The sequence below is a fragment of the Gossypium arboreum genome, chromosome 7 (assembly GCF_025698485.1).
Source record: "Gossypium arboreum isolate Shixiya-1 chromosome 7, ASM2569848v2, whole genome shotgun sequence".
Taxonomy (NCBI): domain Eukaryota; kingdom Viridiplantae; phylum Streptophyta; class Magnoliopsida; order Malvales; family Malvaceae; genus Gossypium; species Gossypium arboreum.
Window position 1 is genome coordinate 79,104,719 of NC_069076.1, and position 12,858 is coordinate 79,117,576.

The 12,858-nt window shown below is 31.3% G+C and overlaps 1 protein-coding gene across 1 annotated transcript; it reads right to left on the minus strand.

Moving 5' to 3' along the window:
- Positions 1-4,284: 4,284 nt before the first annotated feature.
- On the minus strand, positions 4,285-5,794 carry LOC108483103 (serine/threonine-protein kinase UCNL-like). Its single transcript, XM_017786319.2, has one exon. It carries the CDS (start codon positions 5,683-5,685, stop codon positions 4,453-4,455), a length of 1,233 nt encoding a protein of 410 aa, XP_017641808.1. The 5' UTR covers positions 5,686-5,794; the 3' UTR covers positions 4,285-4,452.
- Positions 5,795-12,858: the final 7,064 nt, after the last annotated feature.

A 12,858-nucleotide genomic window follows, 5' to 3' on the forward strand; every position in this document is an offset into this window, starting at 1 on the left:
TCGTCAACCTCAACCGAGACATTTTTCACATGTTACCATCAAATATGCATTTCTATGATATTTCATGCCAATAATAAATGCAATCATCATGCATTCATAAAGCATACAATTATGCATATTAGGGGTTTACTTTAAATTATCTGAACTTACCTGGTATTAGTTTCGGAGTTATGTTTCGGTTATTCCGAAACCTTGCGTTTACCTCGATCGACCTCCGAAATTTATTCTTTGGGGTTTATAATAATAAAATTATATCATTAATAGCCCACATTATACATTACAAGTCTAATTCTCACCCCCATCCCAAATGACCATTTTTCCCCTAACCTTTAACATTTTTACGATTTAGTCCCTAGGCTCGTATAATGAAACACATGTAATTTCTATCTTACCCAAGCCTAGCCAAACACTTTTCTCTCTTATGGAAGCCCATATTTCCCATTATTTATCATTTCTTCCACACATTTTACAACTTTTGCAAAATGGTCCTTACAAGGGTTTTTCATGAAAATCACCTAGGAAAAGATGTTTAACACACATTCATCTTTCATATCCTCCATAATCCATCAAAATACAAATAAACCATGCATGGGTAAATTTTTAAACATGAACCCTAGCATGAAATATGAGTAGAAATGAAGAGAACAAGCCACCGGGATTTCGAAAATACAAAGAACATTGAAAACGGGGCTTGGGAGCACTTACTATTGAGCTTGAAATGTTTGAAAACCCTACCTATGGTGACAAGAGAATTTCGGCAGCATAGAGAAGAAGAATGGCTGATTTTGGCTTGATTTTTCCCATTTTATTTCATTAAAAAGCCAAATGACCAAAATACCCTTACGCCATTTCTTTAAAATTTCATTCATGCAAGCCCATTTTTGTCCAAAAATTTAGAAATTGGGCAACTTACTCTCCAAGACCTTCTAATTTATAATCCAAAGCAATTTCATACAAATTGCTTCTAGAATTCAAGTTTTGCAATTTATTCAATTTAGTCCCTAATTTCCAATTGAACACCTTACTCAAAGAATTTTTTCATGAAACTTTAACACATGCATATACTCATATTTTAGGCCTTATAATAATCATAAAATACATGTTTTGATATCGGATTTGTGGTCCCGAAACCACTATTCCGACTAGGCCCTATTTCTAGATGTTATAGGTTTTTAATTTGGGACTTATGACAGTTTTGTGATTATTTAAACTGCAACTCATCAAAACACGATTTTCCTAAAAACTAAGGTTTTTTTAAATAAAAGGTAAAATTAATTATTTGGGTTTCAAAAGCTTCTACATAAAAGAGATGTTTGAATCAAATCAATTAGAATTTGGTTTCCCGAACTGAGTAAAAGTTAATAAAAAGAACGATTTGAAGGTCAATACATTTTCTAAAACACTCTCATGTGACTTCACCAAATTCAACCATAACGTCTAGGTCGGGTTTGGGGTGTTACATTGAGAGAGGTATAGTCATAGTTTTAAGTTGTGTTTGGGTTTATAGTGATGTTATGGATCTCGATAACATAAAATTTCACCTATCGTGTGAGTATGGAGTTATAACTTGAGAAGCCGGGATCACTTTGCAACTCAAGGTTCAAGCTGCTGGTGATTATATCATCTCGGATTGAAGTGTAACTAAGGTTTCAAGTTTACAAAGGTTATGTTGTCAAAGGATGTAGCATAATTGGGTTCATAGTTGACTGTGCTAATACGGGCACCATAATGAGTTTATCCTCATTAGATGAGCACGCTTCATAACACTCAAACATAAGCACGAAGAAAGAAATGGTGAGGCGTCTTCCAGTATAATCAAGTAATCCGTGTTTTCCCTCTCCACTGAAGGCGGTGACCTTCTTAGTACAATCTGTTATACCCCAATGCTATCACATGTTATAATAACCGAGTCATCGCCTTTAGTAGTGATGGATAAGATGCATTACTTGATTATACTGAAACGTCTTTGTGTGTTTCTTTCTCGTAACGTTTGATTTTTATAAAGTATCTTCTTTTGATAAAAAGAACTCGTTGTTGTGCTCGTATAACAACGGTCAAATACAGACCCATTTATTCTCTATCCTTTGATAGCATAACATTTTTAAACTTGAAACCCTAGTTAAGCTTCAACCCTAGACTGTATAATCACCATCTATTGGGACCTTGAGTTACAACGTAATCTGGCTTCCCACGTGATGGTTGTATGGTGTGAAGTAGGATCTACATTATGGTGTGAAGCTTGTGATCTGCTCATTGGGTGAAATGTGTATAAGGTGGTTAAGTGTAGAGATGGGTGTATAGTTATCCACCAGGAATTAAAGAAGTATCCGTCAAAGTCTAAAGGGAGGTCCAAAATCTTCAATTAGAGGAATCCAAAAATAACAATAAAGGTAATATTGCTTGAGACTTACTAAGTTCTGTTGAACTTACATGCGTCTATTGGTATTGCAATTCTTGGCATTGAACCGGTATGTCAGAAGAGACCAAGCCAAGAATGTGCCTAGCTGGCAGTTTGAAGAGCGATATTATGCATACAGAGGGGCACTCGCAGGAATATGGCGAACAATACTCTACGCCATGATTAAGTAGGTTTAACAAAGTTTTAAGTTGTAATGCATTAAACTACTTTCGAAAATCTGTTATTTTTAGTAAATATCTCTTTTAAAATCTTTTGACTTAGAAAGAATATATATAAATAAGAAGTATGTTCAATATGGTTTTTGTTGTTGTAAAACTTTTGTTAAGTATTTTTGTATTGTGGCATCCTATATCCAAGTCCGATAAATCGGGTCAGGTATAGGGCATTACATAACCCTTTGGTGCTTCAATGGAAACAGAAGTAGAAGATGAAAGATGACCATTGCTGCCATGGATGATGTTTTCAACAGCTTGAAAAGCTCTTCTAGAACCATTTTCCCAAATTTCAATTTTCCCTTTTTTCTTTTTTCTTTTCTGCCTGTCCCTTCCCACCCCCCAAAATGATGTTCCTTCGATTGCTCAAGCCCAACATGGCTAGTTAATTGGCCACATTAGTTAGTTAACGAGCCACGTCACTTGTCCCGTTAGGTCTGTAACGGAAAATGTTAGTGGGTGACTAATTTTTCACTTTTCAGTAACATTAGCAACTATTTTTTTTCATAAAGTTTAGTGACCGAGTTGTAACTTTTTAAAGTTTAGTAACTGTTGATGTACTTTACCCTTATAATTGTTATATTTGCTCACGTTTTAGGTTTTGGATTTAGAGTTTATATGAGTTTGGGTTTATAAGGTTTATGATTGAGTTTAGGAATTAGGGTTTATATTAAATTTTAGGTTTTAGATTTCGAGTTTAGTTTAATTTAAATAAAGTTATTTAGTATTTATTTATAAGTCCATTATTTTTATCTTATTAATGATGAAATGTCATGTTGTTGTTCACTTACAGCACTTGAGAATTATACATTGAGCATACATTAAATATTCATTCAATTTTTATTTACTTGATTTGATGAAAGAAAAGTAAAATAAAATAAATAAATATATAAATATAAGACAATGAAGCTTAGTTCAATGGCAATGACAAAACTAAGGTTGATTCCCCAAAATCTTTAAGATATCAAATTCTAAGTCCCATGCTAATGTCAAATGTGTGAATTATTTAGAAGAGATCTAGTTAGTTATTTAATTATAAATTAAAAAATCAAATATAAAATATCTTTATCATCCTCTTAATCTTTTATTTAATTATTTCATAAAGAAGTTATAATTGGAAAAATAATTATAATGAATTACTTTCTTTCTTCTCCATCGTTAAACGAAACTGAAATTGTGAAAATGCATTACTTTACTTTTTTCCCTACAAATTTGACTATCAAAAAGACAAATATATATTATTGGTTTATTCCAACATAGCATAACATTATTACAAATCACCTTTTTTTTGGCATAAGGTTTAATTTGCCAGATTTTATAATATAAAGTCTGACGATGGTACATGAACAATCTATATATTTATGCATTTGATTATTTCCATAAAATGAGAGTTTCCACAAACTCTACAATCGAATAATTACCCATAACCCTTCATCTGTAAGGTTGTTAGGAGAACTACTACTAGCAAATGCAAGAATCTCTTTTACTGTAAAGAACAAACATATTTGTGGTTCCTTTTATAGGATGGAGGAGGAAGCAATTCTCTACGTCAAATTCAAGCCTCATGGCGGAGCGTGGAAGACACGCGTCATGAAAGAAGAATGCAAAATGGTAAATAAAGAGAAAGAAAAAAAAAAGTAGTGAGGCAAAAAGTATGATAACTGTCTTAACAATTATATATTACGACAAATCTTTTTTTTTTCAAATATTACAAGTTATAATCCTGCCATTTTAACATCGTCTTCTACCTTTATGTTATGTACACTACGAACTGAAAACTAAAAGGAAAATAATTTTATCTAACTGAACCTTTCATGTGCGTTAGTACCCTGTGAATGAAACGTTCCGTCTATGATCCGACAACGGCGATGGTGGCATCGACTTCGGATTTGGAGCCTTCGAACTCTGGAAATATTCTCTTATATCAAAATTTCCTGGGGATACTTCTGTCGTCAAGTCACCATCGTCTCTCGGCGGAATAAACGGCGGCCGTAACACTTCCGTTAAGAGGTCCCACCTGACCCCTCTAAAGAAGGCGTGCTCTTTGATCTCGCACGCGCCTCCGTGATATCCAAGCCTCTTTTCCGGATCCTTCTGCAATAACCGTCCGATCAAATCCGTTAAAGCGTTTGGTTGACCCATGAACTTGGGCTCTTTGGTCAAAACGTTTCGAAACGTCTCTTTTCGGTTCTTCCCTTTAAACGGCGTCCTCCCGTAGAGCATCTCGTAGGTTAGAATTCCGAAAGCCCACCAGTCGACTGCGAATTCATGTCCATCCCCACGTACAACTTCCGGTGACACGTATTCCTCGGTGCCCACGAAAGAGTTGGAACGTTCCTCGTTTGAGAAACTCAGCTTTCGTCGACTCACTGGGCTGACTCGGGCTGATTTCGCTTTCTTCAAAGCATAGTTATATTTGTTATCGGGTACGACGGGGATCCATCGAAAGAACTTGAGTCGATGTTTACGTCGAGCCGTAAATTGAGGCAAAGAATTAGGAACCTTTTTGTCGTCAGCTAAAATTTCTGAGGGAGGTTTTTTCTTTAAGTTGCGGGAAAGGTCGAAATCAGTTAAAGTGGCGTGACCGGAGTGTTGAATGAGGATGTTTTCGGGCTTGAGATCCCGGTAAACGATACCCAGGGAATGCAGGTATTGGAGAGCACATAGGATCTCGGAGAGGTAAAAGCGGATGACAGAGGGGGAGAAAACGTGGTCGTTTTGATGGTAACGGAGGACGTTGAGGTCGGAGCCAGGGCAAAAAGGGACAGCCCAGGCAAGAAGGTCGGGGGTTTCGAGACAACCCAAAAGACGAGGGAGAAAAGGGTGTTGAAGGGCAGGGTCGGGAGGGGAAAGGGTTTTCAAGACCCCAATTTCCCAACGAGCTCGACGGTCGGCGTCATGTTTGGATCTCTGCACAACCTTTAGGGCGAAGGGGGAACGAGCGGTTGGGTCGGTAGAGATGTCGTGGACGAGAAACACAGTCCCCATGGCCCCTTTGCCCAGGATTCTGATGGCCTTGTGTTTTTCCAAATCTAACTCTGGCGGTTTCTCCATTGCAGAGAGACAAGAAAGAATGAGCGAAGCGAGAGAGACAGGGGGGGGGGGGGGGGTTGGGAGAGGAAGGAAGTATAATGAGAATGTTATTGGGGAGAGAGAGAATGTTTAGATGGTTTGGTTTCATTTATATACGGCTATTTAAAACGTTTTTTTTTTTTCCCTCGTTTCCGATATTTTCCTTCAAAATCAAAGTATTTGTATATATCAAACGACATAGCATCACAAGTAAAAAGAGAATCCATGGCACAAAATAGATTAACCACTCATTATATTATTTAGGATACATCTACTTTATAATCACTTTTTATTTTAATTTTTAATTTAATCTTACTTTTTTTAATTTTAAACTTATATTATTTATCAAATCATTTTAAAATAAATAAATAAAAGTTAATGTTTATTTATTTTATTGATATGACATCAACATATATGTCATATTAGCTATTAATTAATTTTTAAAAATAAATATATTAAATATATATTTAAATATTTTGAATTTTTTGAATTTTAAATTTAAAAAATTAATTAATTACTAATATATCATCTATGTGTATATCACACTAACAAAATTAACTATTCTATCTTTTTGGGTAATTTGATAAACAAGTTTAAGGACTTAAAAGACGAAAAATTAAATGAATGGTTAAAACGACCTTTTTTTATTAAGTTAAAGGGTTAAATAAATCATTATGCCTATGCAATATTATGCATGAACTTTAATTTTGTGTAATTTTATACATAAAATTTTATTTGATTCAATTTTAAAAATCACTAACAAATTACGAATTAACACAATTTTACATGAGATATTATATAAACAAATAATTATATTAATTCAATATAAAATAAATATACATATATTCAATTTTTTAAAATATGTAGAATTAAATTAAAATTTTATATATACATATAAATAACAATACAAATTTTATATGTATCACTACACCAAATACATTTAATATAATACAACATCACAAGTTAAAAAGAGATTTCATTTATCGTTGACACAAAATACATTAATTACTCAACATATTATTTATTCATTAATTTTTTCCAAGGATATTTATAATTTTATTTTCTATATATTAAAATCAAAATCTCTGAAATATATATTTTTTATACGGATGATCTATCCTCTTTACATGTGTATAATTTAAAATAACATGTTCCCTCAACTTTGGTTGTTTTAATTTGATTTTTTTGCCAAATTTTTATTTAGTTAAAGTTTTAAAATAGTTCATATAATTAATAAAATATATCATATTTATTCTTATTATATTTTAAATAAATACTTAGGTTCAATTGATAAAGATTTATTTCTATATTTCATTAAATACATTAATTAATTTTTTAAATATCAAAAATATCAAACAAAGTTTAACGGTTATGTAAAAGCATTGTGTTTTGGTGCAGTAGTGATCATAAATAAAATAGCATAACCTTAGCAACAAGTCATTCAAACATCAAAATACACGTCAAACTAAACAGCATATTATTAAGATGATACTCATCAGGTCCTAAACCATAGCTGTTCATTGGAACTCATCTTCTCTTTTCTATCAATCAGTCCCGACTTCATTGCTCTTGCCTTGCTCCTTTCAACAGATTCTCTACTTCTTGGCCACCTCTCCAGAAGTCAGACCACAAAATTGATTCAGACCCCTTTTGTTGTGTTTAACCATTTCTACATCTCTCTCTTCATACTCTGAGGGGTACCTTCTATCATATTCTTCACACCAAGATTTAAACATCTGAGACAACCATTTCAATACATGTGTGTTTGAGGTTATACTCTTTCACTTAAAATCTAATTATCAAGTCAAGAACATCATCTAACCATCAAAACATATGATTCCAATACAACAACTCAATTCATAGTAATTATGTTTTCAGGGCTTCTCCTAAACTAGTTCTAAATCAAGACATTTAAGAAACAAAATTTATGATCCTGTCTAACACTTTTTGGTGGAATTATAAAGATTGCCACTGCGACTCTTCCTGCTTTTCTTACACTCTAAAACTGGACGGGTTGAAAAGGATGCAGCTAATGCCAACCATGTTTTTCTACCAATCTCACCTATCTTCTTTGAAACAACCCCTATAAGAAACGACAATAAAAAAAAAGTTTTCCTTTCACAATCTGTACGCAAAAGGAAAAATATCCCAGAAAAGCGAAAAAGAGATAGAGATAGAGGAAAGCTTGATTTGAAAGATTTTACAAGTCTTTTGTTGAATCGCAGTAGCCATCGATATTGAATAAAAAATAAGAATTTTCAAGGTGTTTAGGGTTTTTAACTTTTTTCAGGTAAAATACAAAGTTTTGGGTAAACTTCATATTTAGTCATCCAGGTTTACCCGTCCATTTAAAAAATTTGTTATTTTAGTCACTTCTCTTAGATTAGTTGCCAACTTTAATCACTTTTGTTAGATAAATTATCAATTTTAGTCACTAAATCTTAAAATGAATTTAGTCACTAAACATAATACTGACTAGGCTTGATATAATCGTGATTTTGAAAAAAAATTTGATCCTTAATATTTACACATTATACTAATTTTTTATAATTTTACAAACTAAGAAAATAAAAAATAAAAATGAAAAAATATATAAAAATTCAAAAGTATTAAAATTTATAAAAATATATAAAATACTCAAAATTATAAAAAATATATTAAATTTTGTTAAAATTTATTATATTTTCACACATTCCCCGATGTCTCCACTTTTCTTTCTCAATCAATGCTAGTTTTTCTTTCTCATTTTCTCAAATATTTTGAGCTTATACAAATTTAGCTTTAATTTTTTTATTATAAAATTGAATTAATTTTTCATTTAAGTTTTATTATTAATTTGGTTTATTTATTCGAATCAATATAATAACAAAGAGGATTTCTAAATTTTAGAATTTAAAAGTTAATTAATTAAATAATTGAAATTATCTAAAATGAGTGACCAAAAAATAACCAATACGTAGTTTACCCAACCATTTTAGTTCCATATGGTTTAGACGTTTTATTTCTAAAAGACTAATGAATAGAGTGTTTTACAGCATTAAGTTAAAAAAAGTGTTTTACAACATTAAAATCATTTCACATATAAATACAAAATTTAATTTTAGTTATAATATTATATTTTTACAATTATTTTAAAATAATATTTATCCTTATTAATTATAATTAGGGTAAACCATTCAAATAGTCATGGAACTATGCCCTTATTCTTATTTTGGCCACCTAACTTTAAAATTTTCAATTTAAGCATTAATATATGAATTCTTTCTTGGTTTGGTAACTCACCATTAAATTAATAATATAATTTTTTTTCTAAGTGGTATAATAACATATTTAATCCTCAATACTTATATATTCTATCAATTTAATCCTAATTCTAAATAATTCATTAAATTTAACCCTTCACATTTATAAATTTTTTAATTTAATACTCAAACTTCTTTACCAATGTTTTCTGCTTTTAAAACAGAGGCTTTCCTCTCGACCGTCCCTCTCCATCTTCTCTCTCCCACCCTCCTGCTCCCCTCCATTGTTAAATAAGTTTTCCATATTTTATGGATATTTTTATTTCTTCAGTTCTTACAATGCCGTGTTCTAAACCGTACACTAAGATTAATGGAGACTAAAGAACATCATGGAAAAAAAAAACTAATAAATGCTTCAAAATTCACTTTTTATTGAGATTTAAGTTTACAGACAGCACCTTTTATGTTACAAAAATTGTTTGTTGAGTTTGATTTTTTCAAATGAATTGAAACTTATCGAATAATATCAACGATAAGCGTTATATTTTTAATTATTACAAATGGTTTTGATATAATCTTTTTATTTGCTTTAAACTTATAAGAACAAATAATAAGTGAACTAAATGTATTTAATTGTTATTTAAAAATAAAGAGTGCGAGGGAGAATATGGAGGTGGGATTGGGTGCAGTTCATGTGTTTTGTGGTCTCATGTTACAGTATCTAATTTCACTATCACTACTATTTTTACACTAATCGCAACTAAACGCACCACCCATTACAGGAAGGGAGAGGGAGAAGGAGGGGCTAGGGAGGGAAATATTATTTGTTTTATTTAATATTAATATTTTTATTTAATTAGATTTTAATAATGCGACTTGACACTTTTTGATTGATTTTCACTTTCTTTTAATAGAGTGTAACAGTAAAGACTAACATTAGTTACAAAATTATAGTTACAAAATTATAACTTTAAGTATCTAATACGATAAAAAATTCAGATACCTAACTCAAACAAAAATATAGCTTAAGGGCATCCTACTCAATTAAACTTTTTATTTTTTATATTATTCTATATATTTATATTAAATATGTTGACCAATAATTAGAATATATATTTAAGTTTGAGATTTCATTTAAGATATTAGTATTAATATTATGATCGATGAACACATAATATTAATCACTAGATTTACTCTATGGATATTTTGAGAAATAAAAAAATATTTTATAATTTTATAATTTAATTTAATTCTTTTTCTTGTAATAAAAGTTATGTTTTTAAATTTATTCATTTAATTCTTATTATACTTTTTTTAATTTTAATGATATTTTAATTCTTTTCATTTTTATGATAGGAGTTATGATAAAATGGACATTGTTATAAAATACAAAGCCAAAGAATTTGTTAGTACAAAAATTCATGAGTGAATGTATCATTAGGTCGAAATTTATGAAGGGAGGTGAATTGGTAATTAAAAATATTCACTAAGGATGAGAAATGATTAATAAGATTAATGATTCAATCTTAACTATTTACTTCTGTCATAGGACTAGAAATTTAGTCTACTAAATTACGTGGCCTTAGGTGATTCTTTTGCTTCAAATCCACCTAAATTAGCCTTACTTTTGAAAGTGAGAATTCACAAAGGAAATTCTCTAAGGCACTAAAATAAAGTTGAAGCAAAACTTGAAAGGCAAAAAAGCAAAAAGTAAACTAAAAAGCCACAAGAAAACTAAGCACACCACGTGTTTGATTAAATGCTCTCAAATATATTCAATAACTTTGAATGAAATGATTACAAATGAGGGAGAAGGCCTCTATTTATAGTTGAGCTTCCTTAAATCCAACGATACAGTTTAAATTACATTAATGGTTAAGATCAAAGCTTATCTACAAGATGAAAGTCTTAAGGGATTTAAACTTTATACAATCTTATCCTATAGGATTTACAATATTCACCATAGTAACTCTAGTTTTACTAGAGCGTTCCACTAGGTCACCAATGCTTCAAGTAGATGAGTTTCTTCATGTGTTCCATGAATTGAGCCAATTCAAGTAGGTCAAATGAGCCCCATTTCATCAGTTGAACTCCATGAGACATTCTATGTACATTTGTGATATTCTCCTCCACCCATTCTCGCGACGCCTTCATCACATTCTCAAAATAACACTGGTCTAACTCATCTTGAAATTGTCTCAATGCCTCAGTCGATTCCCAACTAGTCTCTCTATCAGCTAGTTCTGCCCCTCGAAACATTTTCCTTGGCTTATGTCTCCACTGTCGCCTAACTCAAACCATTTCTCTCTTTTGTAAATCTCGTTGACTAGAGCCCATTGCTCTTAATTGCCTCCATTGTGACTTGCCTAGATCAGGATCCTATTGATCCACACAAATAGGATTAGGCATGTCCACATTGAATAGTGGGTTAACCTTGAGTATTTTTGCCAACTCTGGTTTGTAAGCCCTTCGACTTACCTGCTTCAAAACTCTGAAAGGGTCCTTGTGTCTTTACCAAGCCAATGGTAAGTCATAATGCAAAACACTAGGAAAGTGTTCAAGATGTACCTCACTCATAGCGTTTACTCGTTTTAACTACCTAGTTTGCATCACTACTTTTCCCACAAAGTTTGATGCATATCTTGTTGGATCTGGTGCCCTAAGTCTAGTATATTCGTTTGTATACTTGTATTTTTTCGAAAAAATTGGTTTAACAAAATTATCCATAAATTACATTAATATCCTTTATATATTGTCCTCAATGGTTTTTGTATGCAAATCAAAATGGAAGCAAATATTAGCTCATTGGTTATCTAATGTTTAACTAGTACTAAGCAGTATTACGTGGTTAGAACGTAATACGGAAAGATAACTTATATTAGTAGATAAACGAAAAGATAACTTATATTAGTAGATAAACCTAAATATGTCTTTAGTCTAATAAAAAATGAGCAAACCGATTGAAAAACCTAATATTCTGTTTATCAAGTCCAATTGGGGAGACTCTTTGTCTTGAGCATCAATGCGAATGACTCTTAGAAGATAGAGACACAGATGTGACTGCTTGGACTAGTAAGACATCGGATAGGACCCAAGTAGAATAGATCCTAAATCCATTTATGCATTTATTCACTTGTGGCATTTATAGTGTGGCATACCTTAATCCTAAGTGGGTGATGGACTATGTATGTGTAATTTGTATATTTTGATGTAAGTAAAAGTCTGAGTTCAAATAGATAAGGAATCAAAACCTGGTTGTTGGGTATACGACTTCTGCAGTATGTAGAATCATTCAGAATAGTGAAATTCATAGCCCAAGAAATAGGTAAATGATATTCTCTCATTAGCACTACATGATAGATGAAAAGTAAACGTGGCCATGAGTCATTTTTCTTTTTAATGAATGACTTAATTACTAATTGATAGTAACTGACTTTTCATGAAAGAAGATATAATGGTTACTATGAGATAAAATAGGATCATATTGGGGAACGAATTTATCCTAAAGAGATTAAGGATATCTTATGATGGTAACACACTTATGACAAGGTCATTGAATGAGCACTGATTGAGTAGCTTTTTAATGGTATGTAATTGGGGAGAGCTCAGTCACAATACTATAGTGAAATAACTTTGTGACTAAATGAGTTTATAATTAATAGGCGAAAAACTAAAACTTAATTATAAATCATTTGAGCTTTAATTACATATGTCTAATTGATCTATTCCCTAGCTCTTTGAAACCATAAATGGATTGCATGTTGAATCAAATGAACAAAATGGATAGAAATTATAAAATTAGAGAAATGAGTTATATTTAGAAATGAATGTCATTTCTCACTAAGTATGAAAATGACACGATAATTAATTTAAGTTTTTGAATTATTTTAATTAAATAATTGAAATACAAAAT

What these genes read in the sequence shown, in the direction of transcription:
- LOC108483103 (XM_017786319.2), bottom strand. Translation starts at nt 5,685, where the DNA reads ATGGAGAAACCGCCAGAGTTAGATTTGGAAAAACACAAGGCCATCAGA.